The sequence below is a fragment of the Trichechus manatus genome, unplaced genomic scaffold (genome assembly GCF_000243295.1).
Source record: "Trichechus manatus latirostris isolate Lorelei unplaced genomic scaffold, TriManLat1.0 scaffold00161, whole genome shotgun sequence".
Taxonomy (NCBI): Eukaryota; Metazoa; Chordata; class Mammalia; order Sirenia; family Trichechidae; genus Trichechus; species Trichechus manatus.
The window spans coordinates 5859763-5882590 of record NW_004444097.1 but is presented as its reverse complement, the minus strand read 5'-3'; the positions used below and the strand labels follow the sequence as shown (position 1 = coordinate 5882590).

General features: G+C 43.4%; 2 protein-coding genes across 2 annotated transcripts in view; one reads left to right on the top strand and one right to left on the bottom strand.

Annotated features, from left to right (window-relative positions):
- The window catches only part of HDC (histidine decarboxylase), a 17554-nt gene extending 2193 nt beyond the window's left edge, over positions 1 to 15361 (top strand). Inside the window, exons 2-9 of the mRNA XM_023740666.1 lie at positions 26 to 160; positions 667 to 810; positions 2323 to 2389; positions 3410 to 3572; positions 3663 to 3753; positions 9037 to 9135; positions 14057 to 14158; positions 14312 to 15361. Coding sequence (XP_023596434.1) covers positions 26 to 160; positions 667 to 810; positions 2323 to 2389; positions 3410 to 3572; positions 3663 to 3753; positions 9037 to 9135; positions 14057 to 14158; positions 14312 to 15049 — 1539 coding nt within the window. The 3' untranslated portion in view covers positions 15050 to 15361. The remainder of the gene's footprint in view (positions 1 to 25; positions 161 to 666; positions 811 to 2322; positions 2390 to 3409; positions 3573 to 3662; positions 3754 to 9036; positions 9136 to 14056; positions 14159 to 14311) is intronic.
- Positions 15362 to 20440: 5079 nt separating this feature from the next.
- SLC27A2 (solute carrier family 27 member 2) overlaps positions 20441 to 22828 on the bottom strand; it is a 58266-nt gene continuing 55878 nt past the window's right edge. Inside the window, exons 7-8 of the mRNA XM_023740672.1 lie at positions 22420 to 22584; positions 20441 to 21057 (exon numbers count right to left, since the gene is read on the bottom strand). Coding sequence (XP_023596440.1) covers positions 20881 to 21057; positions 22420 to 22584 — 342 coding nt within the window. The 3' untranslated portion in view covers positions 20441 to 20880. The remainder of the gene's footprint in view (positions 21058 to 22419; positions 22585 to 22828) is intronic.

Sequence of the window (22828 nt, the reverse complement as noted above, 5' to 3'; positions counted from 1 at the left end):
ATTGGTGATCCTACTTACATTATAGAGCACAGTCAGTGAGTCAACCTTGATAGCTTTGCTGGCAGCAAGGAAGAACAAAATCCTGGAAATGAAAACATCTGAGCCCGATGCTGATGACTCCTTCCTGAATGCCCAACTCATTGCCTACGCCTCTGACCAGGTGAGTGCCCAACGCAGGACAAACCTCAGGTCAGCACGTGACTTCCTGAGCCCCCTGGCTTCTGGAGTCTTCAGTCCTTGAGTAGTTTTTTTCTAGACATGATTATGATGGGGTTCAGGACAGTTTAAGCCTTGGAGTTTGTCTCCAGGAATTATATAAAAACAACAACAAACCCAGTTGTTGTCAAGTGGATTCCAACTCATGGCAATCCTGTTTTGTCAGAGTAAAACTGTACCCTGTAAGAGTTTTCAATGGCTGATTTTTTGGAAGTAGATCACCAGGCCTTTCTTCCAAGACACCTCTGGGTGGACTCGAACCTCCAACTTTTCTGTTAACGTCTAAGCATGCTAACCATCTGCACCACCCAGGGGTTCCTCCAGTAACTACAGAGGAAGGCAAAATTCAAATGTTTATATCTGGTTCCCTTAGTGCTACGAGTCAGCTGTTTCTGGGGCGTGCTCACCGCAGGACACTTCTTTGTTAATAGGTTTCTATGGTCCTTCTAGGCCCACTCCTCAGTGGAAAAGGCTGGTTTGATTTCTCTTGTGAAGATGAGATTTCTGCCTGTGGATGACAACTTCTCCCTCCGAGGTGACACTCTTCAGAAAGCCATTGAGGAGGACAAAGATCAGGGCTTGGTGCCTGTCTTTGTAAGTCGGGATGTATTCGTAAGCTTAGAGGGATAGAACTTGGAGAGGAGGAAGGAATTTTGACAGAAATCAGGTAAGTAACTTGCTATAAACAAACCCAGGAAGGTCCTCAAATACAATGTTTTACAAATTATGAGCTGCTATTCATTGGATAACATTGTGAAGAATGGGAATTCCAGAACACTTAACTGTGCTCATGAGGAACCTGTACATAGATCAAGAGGGAGTCGTTTGAACAGAACAAGGGGATACTGCTTTGGTTAAAGTCACGAAAGATGTGTGTCAGGGTTGTATCCTTTCACCATACTTATTCAATCTGTATGCTGAGCAAATAATCTGAGAAGCTGGACTATATGAAGAAGAACAGGGATCAGGATTGGAGGAAGGCTCATTAACAACCTGTCTTATGCAGATGACACAACCTTACTTGCTGAAAGTGAGGACGACTTGAAGCACTTACTGATAAAGATCAAAGACCACAGGCTTCAGTATGGATTACACCTCGACATAAAGAAAACAAAAATCCTCACTAATGGACGAATAAGCAACATCATGATAAACAAAGAAAAGATGGTCAAGGATTTCATTTTACTTGGATCTGCAATCAACACCCATGGAAGCAGCAGTCAAAAACTCAAGACGCATTGCATTGGGCAAATCTGCTACAAAAGCTCTCTTTAAATTGTTGAAAAGGAAAGATGTCACCTTGAAGACTAAGGTGCGCTGGATCCAAGCCATGGTATTTTCAATTGCTTTCTATGCCTGTGAAAGCTGGACAATGAATAAGGAAGACCGAAGAAGAATTGATGCCTTTGAATTGTGGTGTTGGTGAATAATATTGAATATACCATGGACTTTCAAAATAACTAACAAGTCTGTCTTGGAAGAAGTACAACCAGAATGCTCCTTAGAAGCAAGGATGACGAGACTACGTCTCACATACTTTGGACATGTTATCAGGAGGGATCAGTCCCTGGAGAAGGACATCATGCTTGGTAGAGTAGAGGGTCAGCGAAAAAGAGGAAGAGCCTCAAGGAGATGGATTGATGCAGTGGCTGCAACAGTGGGCTCAAGTATAAAAATGATTGTGAGGATGGTGCAGGACCGGGCAGTGTTTCGCTCTGTTGTACATAGGGTCGCTATGAGTGGGAACTGACTAGACGGCACCTAACAACAACAACAACATTCATTGGTGTGTTGTGAAATACATTTGTGAGTCATAACCAGCATTAAAAGAGAGAGAGAGAGAGAGAAAAATATCAGAGTGTATTCATGTAGCCCAGGTTATGTATAATTTCATGAAACTTTTATTACAAATACACGTATATATGAACTAGGTTACAATATAAAATGTATTTCTTACTGTGGGTCATGATAAAAAATAGTGTGAAATACGCACTGCTCTAGTGGTATGGGTGGAGTAGGTAATATCTGTGGTTAGATCTTTTTTTCAGGTGACACATGTAATATGAGATGACCTTCCCACATTAATGTGCCTTTATTTCCCCCCAGGTCTGTGCAACACTAGGGACCACAGGGGTCTGTGCATTTGACTGCCTGTCAGAGTTGGGCCCCATCTGTAAGTATCTGCCATGTTTGCTTAGGAAGACAAGTAATGCATTTCCCTAGAGCAAGAACCTGAAACCAGCTTGGTGCAATTATTCTGGTACCTCTTTGGTCAATGTGGAGAACACGGGAAGAGCCACTGAAGATCACAAGGGTCTTCTCCCAGTCAGCCCAAGTCACTGCCTTTCCTGATGGTCTGACCAAGGGTTAGAACTGCCCTACCTTGTATCCCGTCTAGAAGGCAATAGTGGGAGAGGCACCCCCTGCCCCCGGTGTTCTCACCTTCTCACTTATATGTCAAAACCCACTTCAAGATGTCCAAAACACAAGGTGAATGAAGCCACATGAAGTATTTTCTATTCTAGGTTAAGAAAAGGAAAACAGAACCCACCCACTGCTGTCAAGTCAATTCCGACTCATGGCAACCCTATAGGACAGGGTAGAACTGCCCCATGGGGTTTCTAAGGCTGTAAATCCTTACAGAAGCAGGTTGCCACATCTTTCTCCCAAGGAGCAGCTGGTAGGTTTGAAGTGCCGACCTTTTGGTTAGCAGCTGAGCGACTTAACCAATGTGCCACCAAGGCTCCTTGGGAAAAGGGAAGGATTGGAGAAATTATGAGGGGGAGGGAGATAAAGGTGGAGAAGAAGCCCAAACGGGACAGTTCAAAATCCCTAAACAAGACACCCACTAGCAAGGGAGACGTTCTCTCTCTGACTTTGTACTAGATGCACTAACATTGCTCTCTGGGCCAGTGGGAAGCTGTTTTCTGTAGCAGGAATTTCTATGGAGGCTAAGAGGATGTTGACCCTGGTGAGAGAAAAAAGGCCAGGGGAAAGCTTGGTATGTTCCTAGTGAGGAGGTAGAGGCCCCTCATTCAGCCCACTTCCTCACAGGTCTTTTCACCTCAAGCAGGCCATTCATTCTAAGCTTTTCTCTTTGCAGCACACCATCCAGCTTGGTCAGGTCAGAGAAGCCTTTCGGCCAGCTGGTTGCACTCTAAAACCCTCAGCCATGTGACCTTCATCTCCTCAGGTGCCAGAGAGGGGCTGTGGCTCCACATCGATGCTGCCTATGCGGGCACTGCCTTCCTGTGCCCCGAGTTCCGGGGGTTTCTGAAGGGCATCGAGTATGCCGATTCCTTCACCTTTAATCCTTCCAAGTGGATGATGGTGCACTTTGACTGTACTGGGTTCTGGTGAGCATGCAGCCAAGCTCCAAGCATGTGGGAAAGCCTTACTTTCTCTGGAGAGGCCTCAGCCACTAATGCCCCTTTGGAATCCCACAGGGTCAAGGACAAGTACAAGCTGCAGCAGACCTTCAGCGTGAACCCCATCTACCTCAGGCACGCCAACTCAGGTGCGGCCACAGACTTCATGGTGAGTGGCCAGGGAATGGACAGCTGGCAGGCCCCTAAGAGGGCCCTCAAGTCTGAGACTGGCTGCATCTGCCCACCAAGGCTCTCCTGCATGTCAGCTTCCATTGGAACAAGGCATGCTATGAGCCCATCCCATAATATTGCTACCATATACCCTTTGTTTCAGTTGTACCTAAGCATATAGAATGAAGCCCAGAAAACAGTTAAAACCTCAGAAAATTAGACCAACATTTGATTCAGAATTGATCTCACACTATTCACATTTCCCAAATATATATTGCATTTTTATTCCCAGTTCAAGTCTCCCTACCCTAGTGGACCAATTTCCTTCTGCCTCTATCTTGGTTAATCTTTTCTGCTTACTGCCCAGAGTCAGGAAAGGGTGGAGAATTTCCTTGTGTTGGGATAGTGGCCCTATGCTTAAATTGTTTTAATTTCTTGCCCCTGATAGAGGCACTGTGGGATGCTTTGTAGCAGGTGTGGGGCACGAGTACCATTCCTGAGGTACTGGTGCCTCCAAATGTTCCTGGTCTTCCCAACTAGCTGCACCTAAACTCTCTTTTTCCTGTCCACATTCTCAGCCTGTATTATCTCCTAGGGAAACAAGTTCTCCAGATTTACTCAGTTTGAAGATGAGTCCTTCTTTTAGTTGTAGAGAAGACACAGTTATAAACAAATATGTCACATGGAACATGGCCACGGGAGGCAGCTGGTCAGAGTGCATCAAGCTCGGTTTGGAAGAGCCCTGGTGGTGCAGTGGTTAAGCATTAGGCTGCTAACGAAAAAGTTGGCTGTTTGAATCCACCAGCCTCTCCTTGGAAACCCTATGGGGTAGTTCTACTCTGTCCTATAGGGTCGCTATGAGTAGGAATTGGCTCGACAGCAAAGGGTTTGGTTTGGTTTTAGTGGGCCTTTAGGAAATTTATTGGCCTTCTCTGAGCCTTCGCTTCCTCATCTGTAAAATGGGCATGGTGGCCCTGATTTGATAGGGTATTGTAAGGAGTAAATGGAAATGTACACATAGATCACTTAGCACAATACTGGCAGCATGGTAAATAACTCAATAAATGGTAGCCCTAACATTCCTAAAAGCTCTTCTTTTAAGCTGCAAAGTGGTTAAACATGTAGGCACTAAAGCTGGATGACTTGGGTTTGAATCCTGGTTCTTCGATTTACTAATTTGTGTGGCCTTGGGCAAATTACTTAAACACGCTGTGTCTAGCTTTCCTCATCTGTAAAATAGGGGTAATAATAATAGTGTCAGATTCTTAGGCTTGTTGAGAGGATTGGAAGAATTAATACAGTGAAACAATGAGAGCAATGCCTGGCACCTAGGAAAGTCATTCTTTGTAAAGAGAAGGTTTTGTCTTATCTCCTTGGCCAACTTGTCTTATCTTTCTTGCTCATTTAGTCCTAAAATAACAGCTCCATCACTTCTTGATTATATTGGTTATTCTTCCTCATACCAGTTCAAGTTTCCTTTAGAGTTTTGAAGCTTTTTGATTGGAACTGCAGATAGTAAGCTTGTCATGGTGAAGGAGGACCCTCCATAGGTGGATACAAATAGAAGAATAATTGTTCTTTCATTGCCACTACCATTACCATGGACTGCCAAAATAACTAACAAGTCTGTCTTGGAAGAAGTACAGCCAGAATGCTCCTTAGAAGCAAGGACGGTGAGACTATGTCTCACATACTTTGGACATGTTATCAGGAAGGATCAGTCCTTGGAGAAGGACATTGTCATGGATTGAATTGTGTCCCCAAAAAATATGTGTATCAATTTGGCTAGACCATGATTCCCAGTATTGTGATTGTCCACCATTTTGTTATCTGATGTGATTTTCCTATGTGCTGTAAATCCTACCTCTATGATGTTAATGAGGTGAGATAGGCAGTAGTTATGTTAATGAGGCAAGACTCAATCTACAAGATTGGATTGTGTCTTGAGCCAATCTCTTTTGAGATATAAAAGAGAGAAGTGAGCAGAGAGACAGGGGGACTTCACACCACCAAGAAAGCAATGCTGGGAGCAGAGCGCATCCTTTGAACCTGGGGTTCCTGCGTGGAGAAGCTCCTAGTCCAGGGGAAGACGAGGAGAAGGACCTTCCTCCAGAGCCATCAGAGAGAGAAAGACTTCCCATGGAGCTGATGCCCTAAATTTGGACTTGTAGCCTACTAGACTGTGAGAAAATAAATTTCTCTTTGTTAAAGCCATCCCTTGTGGTATTTCTGTTACAGCAGCACTAGATAATGAAGACAGACATCATGCTTGGTAAAGTAGAGGGTCATTGTAAAAGAGGAAGACTCTCAATGAGGTGGATTGACACAGTGGCTGCAACAATGGGCTCAAACCCAACAATGATTGTGAGGATGGTGCAGGACTGGGCAGTGTTTCGTTCTGCTGTACGTGGGGTTGGCTATGAGTCGGAACCGACTTAACCACACCTAACAACAACAAGCTTTCTGATGGGTTTTCAGCAATTTTTAGTTTAAAAAAAAAAATCTCCACAGTAGCCCAAGAATTAGATATCTTTGGAGACAATCCTACAATTTTTTTTCCTGAGGGTTAAATGACGCCCATTCTCCTGTAATTATATTTGGATCATCATAACGTAAGAGTGTTATCTTCCCCTCACCCATTTTGAATTTCATATTACTCTTTTTGTTCACTCACAGTAATATCTCAAGATCTTCTTGTAGTTTGTCCCCATTAGTTTGGAGATTTTATAGTACTTCCTCTCTTCCAGATGACTGATAAAAAATTAAATTCAACTCATTTCACCACTGGTCCTGGGGCCCTTATTTTTTTTACTTCTATATCCAGAAAGTACTGCTTTATGCTTATTCTTCACCCTCCTCTAATCTTGTGGGTTTAATTTTCAAGTCCATGAAGAAACTCTTAGAAAACTGAAGCTTCTGTCTTTGTTGTGGTCCTGGGAGTCTTTCCTGCTGCTCTGACCCATGCCCTGGGCTCTTTTTTCACTCAGGTGGCTGTAGCTGAAAGTAGAAGCTTAGCACTGCTCAGCAGTCCTGGGAGGGAAGACTTAGGTACTTAATCCCTGGGGCTCTGGAGTCACCAAAATCAGGGTTGGATTCTCTGACATCAGGAAAGCTCCATATACCCTCACTCCCAAAGGCACTGAGGGAGAGAGCTTTTGTGGATGGCTTTGTCTTGTGCTTGAAGGGGGCACCTGCCAAACTGTGCTTATTGTTGAAAGGACACAGAGGAGGCCTGAGAATAACTCAAGTTAAAGAAGAGCCACGTCAGCCTTTATGAATCCAAGTTTCCTATTCCAATGGAAAATGTTGGCTGGAATCACCCTCTGGATCAGTTTGGATCAGTTCTGGACTAGTGACAGAAGAGGAACAACAGAGGATAAGGACACATTGTGAAGAAATCAAAATTAAAATTGTGTCTGTGTCTCTCTGTTAATTTGCTGGTAAACTAAAGTAGTCAATTAGCCATAGCCATCTGGAAGCAAGAATGTTTCCAGAGAAGCTCTCCGTTATATGAGTCGGAATTGACTTGATGGCAACGGGTTTGGTTTTTGGTTTATCCATTCATTATTCCTCCCAGAGTGTCCATCTGACAAGAGGTAGAGTTGACGTTTTCTCTGGGATGGGGATTTTGTTCTGTTTCCAGGTTTTGGTGCCCTCTGCCGGCAAACCAAAGTCCTCAGGTTGGTCCTCAAAGGCTTAGTATTTTTATGTGGGAGAAACATTGTCAGTCAACAAAGGGGCAATGTCTCAACTGTGCTTAGGTCAGGAAAAACAGAGGTGAAGGATGGAGGTGAGGAAATTGTGAGGATTTGGCAATTCTGTGGACAGGCAGAAAAATATTCAGTGGGGCAAATATTTATTTGCAGTCAACAGAAACTGGTAGAAGCTTTCTCACATTCAAGGGCGAGGTTATTGGAAACCACATTACACATCAGAATAACTGCAAATATTTTCCAAGCCCTTTGGTCTATTTTCAGATCTGAGAAATCGGTTTGAAATCTTTCAGGTCTATGGTGACTGCAACCTTGAACTTTAAGCTGTGTTGAATTTGGTCACTTGAACAAAGGGTCAATATTAGTGTCACGGTGTCTAGGTCAGAAGCAGAGATTGAGATGCTCATTTGAAATCTGAAAGCTAGAGTGATACCTCCTAAGGGCACAGGAATGTCACAGGCAAACAAAGGTCAGGACAGGACAGTGGGATTAAATAATGACCATGTCGGCTCTAGACAGAAATTGTTGTTAGTTGCCATTGAGTTAGCTCTGACTCACAGCAACCTTATGTATAACACAACAAAACACTGCCTGGTCCTGTGCCATCTTCATGATTGTTGGTATGTTTGAGTCCATTATTGTGGCTATTGCGTAGTGCCTTCCAACCTAGGTGGCTCATCTGCCAGCATTATATTGGACAATATTCTCTTGTACTCCAAAGGGTTTTCATTGGCGATTTTTTTGAAGGAGATTGTCAGGACTTTCTTCCTAGCCTGTCTTAGTCTAGAATCTCCACTGAAACCTGTCTACCGTGGGTGACCCAACTAGTATGTGAAGTAACAGTGACATAGCTTCCAGCATCATAGCAACATGCAAGCCACCATAGTATGACAAACTTACAAATGGGTGGTGCAGACAGAAGTACTGCTGTGATTTATAGCTCACACTTTTACCATCTGAGTAGCCAACAATTACTGACACCTCACTCTGAAGCCCTTTAGATCTGTTAGCTTCACACCGCTTCCCTGGGGGTGCTGTTTGCTCTCCTGGGTCATGGAGGAGCCACTGAGGCTCCACTGCTCAAGGTCACACAGCCAGTAAGTGGTAGAGCTGGAGGAGAATCCCAAGTCTGTGGGATCCAGGGTCTGAGCTCTTAACAACTTTACATTTTGAGGGGATATAAAAACAGAACTTCATTTTCTGCTATTCAAGGAATGTAGGTTCATCTAAAGAAAAAATTACAGGCCTACCTTAAATTTCAGGGCTGGGATAAAATGTTTAAAGCAGCATTTAAAGCAAAGTGCTCTTCCCTTGCTGTAAGGCTATAGACTTGTCCTTACCTGTCCCATTCTTTGACAAGGCCCTTTTGGCCACCTGCTTCAGTGATTTGGTCACAGGATGGGTAGCCTTTGGGTAACTTGCCTTGGCTTCCTCCTTAGCAACAGCTTCAGGAGTCATGGTGACACCATCCATCCCTGGAGGTTTGGGCAAGCAACTGATCATGTCCAGGAGCGTCTGAAGGAGCAGGGCATCTCGTCTCTAACTCTGCACATTGTGTTCGTTTCCAGCACTGGCAGATCCCTCTGAGCCGGCGGTTTCGCTCTATTAAACTCTGGTTCGTGATTCGGTCCTTCGGGGTGAAGAGTCTTCAGGCACACGTCAGACATGTATGTAGCGTGCAGACTGTGGGGCTGAGCTTGCGTGTTGCTCTGCTTTCTAATGGGGAGGAAGGCCAGTCTCTGCTTCGCAGACCTGCCCAAGGGACGCATGGCATCTGTCTCAGGTGTCTGGGCCTGTTCTTGAGCTCCTGGGGCTTGATTACTCAGGTGACCATCTCTTTGTTAGACAGAGGAACACTGAGCAGAATGTGACACCAACGGCCGTCTAGTGTCTATCCTCTCTGAATGCCTCATCATTTCTTCCTCTGTCATTGAGTACTGGGGACTGATGGCCCAAGAACCAGGTTTGCAGAGAGGGAGAAAGAGAAAGTAATCAAAGGGCAGTGTGTGTGACCAGGCTAGAATCACATCTTTTTAAGACTCATCCTGATTGTCATGAGTGTCTGAAAAGTTTAGTCACTATTACAGCCATAGGAGTCCCTGGCTAGTGCAAACGGTTCACACACTCAGCTGCTAGCTCAGATGTTGGAGGTTCGGGTCCACCCACAGGTACCTCAGAAGAAATGCCTGGTGATCTACTTCTGAAAATCAGCCACTGAAAACCCTATGGAGCACAGTTCTACTCTGACACACATGGGATCAAAATGAGTTAGAATAGACTTGACTGCAACTTTTTTTTTTTTAAATTATGGCCATGCCTGAAACATGGGTCTCTCCTGTCTCCAGACCTACGAAGTCTGGAACAAATATCCCTGCATTGTGTCAACAAGTATTTATTGAAGGTCTTTTTTGGTACAATTTATTTTAATTCAATTCAACAAAAACAATGAAATGACTGTGCTAGGAAAGGGACACAGAGGCAAAGGAGGCAAACACAGTCTTGGCTCTGCACTCTTCTTGGGAGAGGCGGGACTTAATTCAAGAACTTCATCCAGCAGTATTCTTCTCCCATTTTCATATGAGCCTATGTTAAAGACAAAGCCACTGATAGAAGCAGCAATGAACAACCTGGTCAGGGTAAACCCAGAGGTACTGTCCTTTATCACTATGCCTGTCTTTCCCCTTCTACATTTCCTTGAAGGAATTCCTTCTTCATTAAACAAACACACAACAAAATGAAATGCTTGAAGCAGTAACCACGACCAGCTTTACTGTTGGTAATTTCACATTTATAACAGACGTCAAGGTGTTCACTGACTGTTTACCCATGGGTGGGGCTGTTGCCCAGTGTATGGATGGACTGGAGTCACTTTGTGCTCTCTTTATATCCTTAGACGTGGGAGCCATGAGTTCAATTTAAGACCTTAGTGTAGTGGGAGGCGAATGAGGTGGTGGAGGTTACAAGTAATAAGGAACATTCTTTTGCTTACAACTCAGGACTGGATCTTCAATGTGCAGGTCCTTGCTAATCTTCCCAAACATTACCTCTTGCTAGTCACACCATGAATTCCCATCAGCTTCCCACTGCCCACCTCATTAGACCCACACTCCTGGGCCTGGCTTTCACCAGCCTGATTATCAGTCTCTACTTTAACTTCAAGGAGCCATGATGGCTCAATGTTTAAGCACTCAGCTGCTAACTGAAAGGTTGGCTGTTCAAACCCACCCAGCGGCTCTGGGGGAGAAAGACCTGACTATCTCTTCCTGTAAAGATCAATGTCTAGAAAACCCTATGGGACAGTTCTACTCTGTCACATGGGGTCACTATGAGTTTAAAATCGACTCAGTAGCACCTAACAACAACACCACCACATTAGCTTCAGTCAGGTCGAGTCAGCTTGGGCTTCTCCCTGACTTGTTCAAACCCCACACTCCGTCTGCCTCTGCATAAGACCTGTGTGGTTCCCTTCCTAGAATGCCCCCTCTGCCTCTCCAAATGTTGTTCATGGACAGAAGCTTCCTTGACTATTCTATCTGTCCGGGCCTCTGCTTCTCTGGTATTCGTAGGATCATCTACTCAAAAATGCTTACAAAACAGTTCAGGAGGTGAACTTATCCAAGGTCCCTCAATAGTAAGGAGTAGAATTAAAAGTAAGTTATTTCATGGGAGTTAATTTCCTCCTTTAAACTCAACAGTAATCATCATTATTGGTACTTGCATAGTGCTTTAAATTAAAAAATTAAATTATAGTATTTTAGTAGATACTTACAACCGTGCTTGGGGTGGTCATCATGATCAGCCGCATTTTACAGGTGAGGTTCAGAGATGGTAATTGCCCTGCTCAAGAGTGAAAGGCCTGGGACTTTATCCCTAGCTTCCCAATTCTAAATTCTTTTCCCACAATCCTGGACTGCCTTCTATTACACTGAGCTCTTGAAGTCTATATAAGACCGGGTTTTGTATTTCTCTGCTATAGGGTTGTGCTTTAGAGAACAGGCTCTGGGTTGGAGTTTTAATTCTCCTCCCATACTATTTGGTGACCTTCAACAAATTACTTAACATTTCTGTGTTTAGTTTCCTAATCTGTAAAATGCAAACATGATAGTACCTCTATCAAAAGTTTAAGGAAAGGATTAAATGAGATAATACATACAAAGCCCTTAGTATCACTCAATGAATGCTTCTTCTTTGCCTTCACCTCCTCTTCTCCTCCACCTTCTTCTTGTTATCATCACCATCATCATTATTGTCAGAGTCATCATCATCATCTATCATCCACAGTAGGAACTGGCAAACTTTTTCTGTAAAAGGCCAGATAGTAAATATTTTTGGCTTTGCAGGGCAGATAGTGTCTGCTGTAACTACTCAGCTTTGCTGTTGCAGCACAAATGTGGCCCTAGATGATTTGTAAATAGATGGGCTTGACTGTGTTCCAATAAAATCTTATTTACAAAAGCAGTTGTCAGTCAGTTTTGGTCTGTGGGCTGTAGTTTGTTGACCTTTGACCTAGAAAGGTGCAGGGCACTGGCAGCAGCACTGCTGTCATCACCCATGAGGCTATATTTTTTGTGGTGGAGGCCCTGTCTGAATTCTGTTTCCCTTCTCCTCTGGCCTCTGCTTCTTTTTTTTTTTTCCTAACGTGGCCCTGGTCTGGGTTCCTAGGCCATTTTATTTTTTATTGTTGTAGTTAAATGAAGTTTACATTTCAAGTTAGTCTCCCATACAAAATTTTTATACATACATTGTTATGAGACCCTAATTGCTCACCCTATTCTGCGACAGCACACTCCTCATTTCTACCCGATTCCCCATGTCCATTCAACCAGCTCCTAACTCTCTCTGCCTTCCCATCTCACCTCTGGACAGAAGCTGCCCCTTTGGTCTCTTGTATCTACTTGACTAAGAAGCACACTCTTCAAGAGTATCACTTTATGTCCCACAGTCCAGTCCCTGGCGTCTACTTCTATCTTGTTGCAAATAGCATGTGCTGTGGGAGGAGAATCTGTTTGGCAACCAGGAGACCTGCATTCTGCCACTTGTGCCTTGGGCAAGTCACTTTCCCTTGGCTGCTCTGAGAAAAAGAAAAAGTTGAACAAAGATGACTTCTGAATCTCTTTCCTTGCTCAAAAGAGTCAGTTTTGTTGCCCTTAGCGAGACTGATTCTAGGGCTGTACCTAAGATGTCTCCTTAACGAGCCTCAAGGGGATTTAAGAAAATTTGCTCAGAAAAATATCAAAGTTGACAGGGCAGGTGGATGGAAACGGGCCCAGAGGGATGGAGATAAAGAAGAGAATCAGGACAGAATTAGAAAATGAATTGAAAAAGTATAAAACAGCCAGAAAACATTAAGAAAGTTACTTTCCCAGAGACAGGCTTAGGACTTAAAAATGAAAAGTTCTTGGTACAGTGATTGGAGACTTCTAAACAGATCATGCCGTGGAGAAAGAAAGAAGGGGGTTCTGAATGAAGTTTGTAGCATCTTATTTCATCATCCTCAGGCGTCGTTAGCTAAATCCCTTGCCTTCTCTTGAGATACAGTAAACAAAACAAAACAAAACACAAAAACAAAAAACAGTTGCCATGAGTTGACTCTGTCTCATGGCGACCCTGTATGTGTCAGAGTAGAGCTGTGCCCCATAGAGTTTGCAGTGGTTGATTATTCAGAAGTAGATCTCCAGGCTATTCATTTGAGGCACCTCTGGGTGGACTTGAATCTCCAACCTTTCCCTTAGCAGCCAAGTGCATTAACTGTTTGCACCACGCAGGGACCCCTAGAAATATATTAATAGGTATGAAAAACAGTTGATAGCAATTATTTTATTTTATTGCGATCCTTCTGGATGCTTGGAGAAATTTTTTAAAAAGGAAGAAAAAGCAAGTCCTATCCTTGTTTAGTTAATAATCTTAGGTTAAAAAAAGACATGGGAAACTTTAAAAGATGGATAAACAGTGAAAAATGAATATGGTGCAGAGCCTTCTCAATGTGTATGTGGGATGATACGTAAAAAAATATGGTTTCTGTGAAATGTCTGGAAAAAGGAGATGTGAGGGCATTTGAGCCACAAGATGTGGAAAGGTTTGAGAGACAAGGGAAACGTGAAGTCTCGGAATGGGGACAGGGCTGTCAGTGGCCCATATAGCACCTTTGTGTGCACTAAAAACAAGTGTCTCTTCCTCTGGGCAGACACAGCCCACTCAGGACACCTGGTGGGAACACAGAGCACAGGCTGGGTTTTGGCCCTCGCTTGCCCCGTAGCCAGTCAAAGAGCTGTGAAGCTGGGATTTGAAGTCATATTGCCTGGATTGCAAAATACATGCCTTCTGGTTTTGGGGTGAGCCAGAAGAGGGTCCTGAGACACAGGTTCACAAGGTGGATCTGATGTGACAAGAAATAGGGAGCCATTGGAGGTTTTCCGTCTTGGAATAGGAGCCAAACCAAATGGAGAAAATGAACAGGCAAAACTCACTTAGGTCTCTATGGTTCAATGAAGCCACTGGTTTAAACCCATTGAGTAGTGTGAAAATTGATGCATAGTTTGCTGCTTGTCTGATGATTAATCTCAGTTCTCTCTATACTTACAATTCCAGGGTACTGAAATGGCTAAATATTTTGAATCTTTGGTCAGAAATGACCCTTTCTTTGAAATCCCTGCCAAGAGACACCTTGGCCTGGTGGTTTTTCGTCTAAAGGTAATGCCATCTTCCATGGCCTCCTGTGAATGATGTTATTCAGTGTCACAGAGGTGGTGGTTGCTGGGCTTCTTGGAAATATAAATGCTGGGCTCCTGGGGATGCTTACAGGAGATGTAACACAGACTTCACTTCTCTTTATCCTTCAAACAGGGTCCTAATTGTCTCACAGAAAGTGTGTTAAAGGAAATTGCTAGATCTGGCCATCTCTTCCTCATCCCAGCCACTATCCAGGACAAGCTGATCATCCGTTTCACTGTGACATCCCAGTTTACCACCAGGGATGACATTCTGAGAGACTGGAACATCATTAGAGATGCCGCCACCCTCATCCTGAGTCAGCACTGTACTTCCCAACCTAGCCCTCGGGTTAGGAACCTTATCCCACAAACCAGAGTCATGGTCAATGGAATGCCCCCTCAGTCTGTCAGTGAGACAGGAGATGACCCAGCCCCGACTGGGAAGATCATCACGCAGCCTCAACATGTGGGAGCCAGTCCTACAAGGGCGGAAGACAGCTGCTATCTTGAAACTCTGCTGGACCCACTTGATGACTGCTTTTCAGAAGAGGCCCCGGATGTCACCAAGCATAAGCTGTCCTCTTTCCTGTTCAGTTACTTGTCTGTGCAAAACAAGAAGAAGACAGTGCGTTCCCTCAGTTGCAACAGTGTACCCATGAGTGCTCAGAAGCCACTGCCCTCAGATGGCTCCATGAAGAATGGAGGCTTCTCCCGGGTTAGAATTTGTTCCCGGTTTCCAGAAGAGATGATGATGCTGAAGAAAAGTGCCTTCAAAAAATTAATTAAGTTCTACAGCGTCCCCAGCTTCCCTGAATGCAACCCTCAGTGTGGATTCCAGCTGCCCTGCTGCCCTCTGCAGGCCATGGTTTAAGCCAGGAGTCTTCAGCTAGGGTCCATAGATGTGCTTCAAGGTGTCTGTGAACCCCTCAAAATTGTATGTCAAACTTGTGTGCTATATGTGTGTGCATTTTTCTCGGGAGAGAGTTCATAATTTTTATCAGATTCTCCAGGAGGTTCATAACCCACTACAGGCTACAGTTGTAGGGTTTAAACTGGCATGTCCAGAAGGTTCCAGCAGTCTGGTCAGAAGAAGAGCTTAGAGTAGTGTACCGACAGGAAGCTTCTGTGGTTCAGCTTGTGACATTAAATACAATGTGCAAATAAATTGTGCTTATCTCTGAAAAAGCATATCCTTGTGTGACTTAACTAACCTCTGAAGCATTGATTAATCAAGCTAAATGGAGGGTATAGAGTTTCTAAGGGCTGTCGTAACAAAGGACCACAAATTGGGTGGCTTATAAAAACAGAAATTTATTGTCTCACAGTTCTGGAGGCTGAGAGTCTGAATTCAGAGTGTCAGCAGGCCATGTTCTAATAGAAGAGCCTTTCTTTACCTTCCCTGATTTCTGGTATCCCCAGGCATTCCTTGGCTTGCAGTGACGGCAAAACTGCATCATCACATGGCTGTCTTCTCTCTGTCTCTCTTCTCTTTTATAAAGACAACACTCAGATTGAATTAGGACCCACCCTACTCCAGGATGACCTCATGTTAACTAATAACATCTTCAAAGACCCTATTTCCAAACAAGGTCACCTTCACAGCTACTAAGGGTTAGGACTTCAGCATATCTTTTTAGGGACACAATTCAATCCACAACACAGGGCATGTCCTGGAACTTAACTGCATGTACCTTCTGGGTTCTGCTTTCTAGAATTCTGAATATTTGGATTTAACTGTGATAAAATGAGTTTGGGTATCAGTATGAAGAAGGCAGGGAGCTTATATTCATAAGCATCTATTATAAGTCAGTCACTGTGGTTTACAGTTTATAAATGAGGAAACTGAGGCCCCAGGTCACAGAGCTTATAACTGGCAAACCCAGGTCTCCTCATCTTCAAAGGCCATGCTATCCCCACCATACCACACAGTTCAGCAGGCCCCTCTCTGGTCCTCTAGTACATTTAAATGTTTTCTCTCTAGATGAGGAACTTGGGCATTTTCCATTTTTTTCTGGACCCTGTAGTTGAGCAAAAACTGTGCTCACAGTCAGCTTAACCATGATTAATTCATAAACTAAAAAAACCCAAACCAAATCCATTGGCTGTCGAGTCGATTCTGACTCATAGAGACCCTACAGAACAGAGTAGGACTGCCCCATAGGGTTACCCAGGAGCGCCTGGTGGATTTGAACTGCCAAACTTTTGGTTAGCAGCTGAGCTCTTAACCACTACACCATCAGGGTTTCCGGTTAATTCATAGGCTATAAAATAAATTTTCTTCCCATTTTAGGTGGCACTTTTACACGGAGTGGCTCTGTTGTTGATTTTATGAAGAGCCTGAGGCCTCATGTTGCCGCTTGTTCTCTACTAGTGGCTCCCAAACTTCGCTGCACGCTGGAATTACCTGGGGGTCTTTAAAAAAATACTGATGCCTCTCTACCACCTCCAGAAATTCTGACTTAATTGGTATAGGAAATAGCCAGGACTTTTAAAAGCTCCCCAGGTGATTCTAAGGTGCAGCAACATTGGAGACCACTGCTCTAGAGACCCTTGCTACTCAAAGTGGGTGGTGGTGGTTGTTGTTAGTTGCTGTGGAGTCGATTCCAACTCATGGAATAAAGAGTAAACTGCCCCATAGGGTTTTCAAGACCGTGACTGTGATCTTTCAGAAGCAGATCGCCAGGCTGTCTTCCGACGTGCCTCCGGGTAGGTTTGAACTGCCAACTTTTATGACTAGTAGTCTAGTGCTTAATTAGCTTTGTGACTTTAAGCATGTCGTTCAATGCCCCCAGGCCTCAGTTTTTTCTTTTATCAAATAAAGAGGTTTGACTAGATACTCTCTAGGATTGCTTTTGGTTTTGCCATAGTAAATCACAACAGGGACTCCATTTAGTAAATAAGTATAAGTGGTTAATTAATGGGAATTTCTAAGAACAATTGCAGGCTAAAGATGACCAAGTGAGGGAAGCTGCGTTTCTGCTTCATGCTGGGCCCTTCCTGAATCTGAGCTGAGTCACTCTAAATCTGAGATCTGAGTATCAGTTCATAGGAGATGATCTAGCTCTGAGGTGATGAACCGCACTGCACTAATTAAGCACAATGTGTAACTCAGGATGCTTTTTCTCTATGTCAGTGTTTCTCAAAACGTACCCCCCCAACTGCATCAGCATCACCTGGGAATTTGTTAGAAATGTAAATTCAAACTCTAATTTCAACTCTGGAGAATGGAACCCAGCACTCAATGTTAAAAAGACTTCCAGGTGATTGTCATTGCTACAGTCTGACAACCACTGCTCTACGTAAACCAGAGGACTCAGGTCATCTATTTAGCTGTCTTTTTTTTTTTCTTTTCTTCCTATAGAAAAGCTTGCAGGGGGAACCTGATGTTATCAGGATTGCTTGATGAATAGGCAACAAATAATTATTGCCTAATATGTTCCAGGGGAGCCCTGGTGGCACAGCGGTTAAGAACTTGGCCGCTTACCAAAAGGTCAACAGTTTGAATCAACCAGCTGCTCCTTGAAAACCCTATAGAGTAGTTCTACTCTGTCCTATAGGGTCGATTCAACGGCAATGGGTTTTTTTGGGTATGTTCCAGGCACTAGGGATATAATGATGAGCAAGACAGACACAGTCCCTGACCTCGTGGACTTCACAGTTTCGTGGAAGCATGAAATCTGAGCAAAGGGAAATTGATAATATTCATGGATTGTATCATCATTGTGTAGTACAATATGATGCTCTGTGCACTCTGGGGAATCAGTGGCCAAGCGGACTAGAAAACCTGTGTTGGCCAGGCAGCCCACCTCCCCTTGAATAGTGTTGGGGTGATGCTGAGTGACACTGTCTTTCTCGTTGGCTGACTCTCTGGATTTCATGCAGCCCCGCCAACTGTAATGAGAAAACAATTATCGCAGAAAAGTTAAGACACATGGAGAGGACTATGGCATTTCTTCTAGGGGCCTTTCTATCAGCTTTCCTTAGAGGTAAGGGCTGACTTCCTAGATAGAGGCTTGGAAATCTCCATCACATGAGTGCTGAGCACATCTCTTTGTCCAGAACAGGCACCCACTAAATGTTGCAGAGTGGAAGTACAAATGAGCAACACATATAACACATCATCTCTTAGTGTGGGTCACTGCAGTTGGCTAACCTATCCTTTTTTATACTGATTCTCAATGGCTTCCATTTCTGATGCTGAAGTTTTCTAGTTTTGTCCCCAAATTAATTTGGTGCCTTTAGCACCCCATCTATGCACTGATTACCTATTTCCAAACAATGCATTTGAAATCAAACCAACTGAATGATTTACACAGATACCAGTTCATGGTTTCTTGAATATCCATCTGAACTTTCAAATGAAGAAGATGATTTGTGCAGATATTTCTATGGGCACAATTTCTGACCCTTTTAAAAAAAGAAATCAGTCTTTAAAGTCTTTCAAGTTTTCACCTGCCACAGGTGACAGCTTATTTTGTTTACACATGCACACACTCACACACTTTCAAATCCAAGCGTTGAGGATATTGTGCTACTATACTTTTACCACGGTGCCTCTATCCGTTACTTGGAGCTGTGGTTCCTGGCCAGAATCAGAGAATACTGAGGAAGCAGGAGACTGAGGAAGCCATTAGGCTGGGAGGAGGAGCATGGAAGAATTGAGGGCATAGGTTTCCGAGTTTCTAACTGAAAGGTCTAAAACGTGAGTCAAAGGACCTCAGGGCCCAGTGGTCTTTGAGTACTGGAATACCTAGTGATCCAGCTAATGGTACAAGTGTTGACCCACCCCTCACCCGAAAAGATATCTCTTGCGACATAGAATGACCCCATTGCTTTAACATAACCACTGCTTACAATCTGTCTTTGACAAGATTCCAAGTAACACAATTACACAACAGGATACTCTCAAAGGCTATACTATCTTCCGTCACTTGGGTTAAAATTCTCACTGGCAGATCGATAAAGTAAGGGTAGAGATAATTTTACAAATTCCCAGTACTAACCCCTAAGCAATAGGAGTTCTACATTATTGGTCAAATTCACAAAGAAGCAGAGACACCCAGAGTTTTCCTTAGGCCATCTTCAAGTGTGTTGTGACTATCAAGCTCTCAGAGAATGTTTACCATTGGGCATAATGAGTGGGGGCAGGGATTCTGGTTATTATTGTTTTCCAAAGTCAACTGAAAGAGTGAAGAGAGTTTAAAAAAAAAAAAAGAATTTAGTGCCATGTTAGAGGTATGAGTGGTGACTCTTTTATCATATATCTTTGAGGATCCCTAGAAGTGTTTCCTGGGCCTTATGGGGACTTCACTGGGAGAGAACTGGTCAACTCAGCTCCTGATCAACTGAGGAAGTCCTCTAGGGAAGGAAACTCCAATACTTCTAGGGAGACTGGAAGGGCACCAGGGTTAAGGTAAAGCTGAGTCACTCTTTTTGGATGAGGACTTTGTCCTGTGACCTAGGACAAGCTCTAGGTAAGGAACATGTCTTTAGTGCTGCTACCAGGGACCTGCTCCTAGGAACTCCGTTTGCAGCTGACATAAGCAGAGGTAAAAAGAGTTGTACACAAGAAGCAAGGCAGCTGAGTGTCAGGAGAAAGGCCCTGTCTGAAAGATCTGCCTCAGGAGAAGTTCCCATACCCTCCTGTGCCATGCCAAAGGGTCCAGGTCCTTGAACAGGCTCCCACAGGCAGGAGACTGGCTGTGATGTGAAATCAGCTCAGGTCTGAGGAGAGTGTGGTACCGCCCACAGCCATGCAGGGCTAGGGGTATTCGCCAGAGATCTGGGATATTTTGTTAAGCCTGCATGGAGTTTTCAAACATCTTGAGACTTGACATTTTAAACATTGAGAGATTCACACATATAGCTAGATTTCTATTTTCTGAATAATCAGAAGACTTGGCAGTACCTGACCTGTATTCCCCCAGTAATCAGCTGACTGAAGCTGAATAGTGACTGTCCCCAATTTTGCTGCATTCATTTGTGACCTGCTTCTCTCATCCACATTCTCTATGAAATCCTGAGGACACGAGTACACAGCCCTTTATACAGCTAAAAAATATTTGCTGAACACTTTTTTATGCATAGAACTCTGGTGCTACAGACTTGGGCTCCTTCCAGGACTGTAGACGGCATTATCATCTGTTGGATAAAGCTGTTTGTACATGGTAGCCAGGATGCTCATGGAGGGAGAGTTTGCCTCCTTATACTAGAGCTGAATTTCCATTGGGTTGTCCATTGGTGATCCATTCCTCCCCTCATTTTCATCTAGAATACCATCACCATTGTGAGTGGGACACTTGTGAAAAGTTACCAATGAGGCTGTCAGACTCAAGGAGCTGCCACAGGGTTTGCATTTAAAGTCAGGAAAGAACACGAGAGACAGTGCCATCTCATATGCTGGTGTTCATCTATTTTATTATATGTTTAAAAAAATAACCCCCTCCCTCCAGCAAGCTCAGTGGGCAAATACAAACAGCAGATGCAAATTAAAAAATAATTATCTCTAAATCTTTTCACTTACAAAGGTTCAGGCGTAATTTAAGAAAAAAAAAAATCTTTCTTTATCAGTAGGCATAATTTCCTAAGAAAAACTGCACCTCACACTCTTCAATCAAATTTAAGTTGGATTATATCAAGTGGCTGTACTAGGCTTATTCAGTTTCATTCTGGGAATATTATGAGTTGTCCTCCTGAGAATATTCAGAGTTTCAGAGTTTTATCATTTATGGCATTATAAATGTCCTCAGTCATAGGCACATACATTTTTGCTTGGTCATCCAAGAAATACAAGGCATCTTTGATGACTGCAGGGTTAAATCCCTCCTCCACAAGGGTTATTTTGCGATGTTTGAAAGTTCCAGTGATCTCAATAGTGTCCTGAAAAACATCCAACAATCCACATGGTTGTAGTGTTCTGTAAACAGACTAGAGTGCAGGGCGAGGGGTAGGAGTGGGGCAGTGAGAATGGCAACCCACTGGCATCTTTGGCTCATTTGTTGTTGTTGTTGTATGATCTCGACACCATTCCAAATCCGAGCGACCCTAAAACTGCCCCACAGGATTTCCTAGCCTGTAATCTTTACACGGGAGCAGATTGCCAGGTGTTTTCTCCCATGGAGCGGCTAGTGGGTTCAAAGTGCCCACCTTATGGTTAGCAGCCAAGTGCTTAACCACTGCGCCACCAAGGCTCCTTCTGACTCATTTGACAGCTGTGAAAGCGAGTTTTGTGTGATTCTGATAGAGCCTGTTTTCAGAATCTCCACTAGGGGGCTCCTTGGGTAGGTATTTTTCATTTCCTTAAAGCTTTAAAATCACCTTAGGAAGTGAGGGGTTGCCAACAATGAAGTATTTGTGTGAGTACAATTTCTAGCAGAGGGGTGGCTCATGTTGCTTGGTGAGGCTTCCGTTATTACTGGAAAACCCTAATTAATGGTGGAGGTGGGCATCACCTACACACAGATAACTCTGATTTTTCAGCTTGTTTGTTAGGGCTGGTTTCTCCTTCAATTAATAGGTGATGATCTGAGGATATTTCATGTCTCTCTGCCATCTAGTTGCAAAGCAAATGCCAGTGCTTTACGAGTATCAACAGAAATGACCTTATAATCTCAGCAATACCTGGTATTGTAGCACTTTTTTCCTCAAGTCTTCAGATACAGAATCATAAAGCTTAAAGTCTGAAAGTGGGAGTGTTACTCTCAAAGTCTGAAAGTGGGAGTGTTAAATGCAAAGTCTGAAAGCGGGAGTGTTAAACTCAAAGTCTGAAAGTGGGAAGCTTAATGTTTGAGAAAGAAAAAAAAAAAAAAATCCCTTCCGATGACAGTTAAGCCTTCGGTAGTTCTGAGTAACGATGCCCAGTTAAATTTCACACCACAGAAATGTATAGGACTCCAGAGGATTTTTCCATTCTTTAAAACTGGAAACAACAAGTAGCAGGATCAGAGTGTTTCTATTTTAGATATCTGTCATATCTCATCAAACACAGATTTAGTGAACTATTTGCTAATACTGTTGCTGAATGAACTGGGCTGTCCTTTTAAGAAGAAAGGAATTTGGACTCATTTCTGCTAGCTATATTTTCTGATATTTCTTCTTCCTTATTGATCCATGACACTTCTTTCTGAGCTGCCTGGAAAGGGTAGTGAAAATGTGGGTATTGTGGTTGCCATAGTAGGAGAGGAGTTGTTTCCAAGATACAGGGCCCTGCAAGAGGAAGGATGATTGAAGAAGAGGTCTCACCTGTACTCTTATAAAGCGGGGTCTGGCATAAGCAGGCAGGTAATCAGCAACGTGCTTAAAGAGTTTCTTTCCATCAAATTCATGGTCCTCCTTCATCTTGATCGAGCCCATGCCAATTCGACCCTCATGACCTAGAAATAAAGTGAGGAAAAAAAGAGCTATTTTCTATTTATTTATCTACGATGATTTGCTAGTTCAAAGAACTGAACTTGAACAATGTTATGGCATCAGTTGCTTTTAGACAGGTGGAATTTTTATTTCAAATATATATTGAATTTATTCTAAAGTGAATATACTGTTAATAATATGTATACATTGATTGAATTTTTAGTTATATACCAGGCCCTATACTAAGTGTGTTTTATAGGTTATCTCATTTAATCCTCACAACAACCCTATAAAGAGGTAC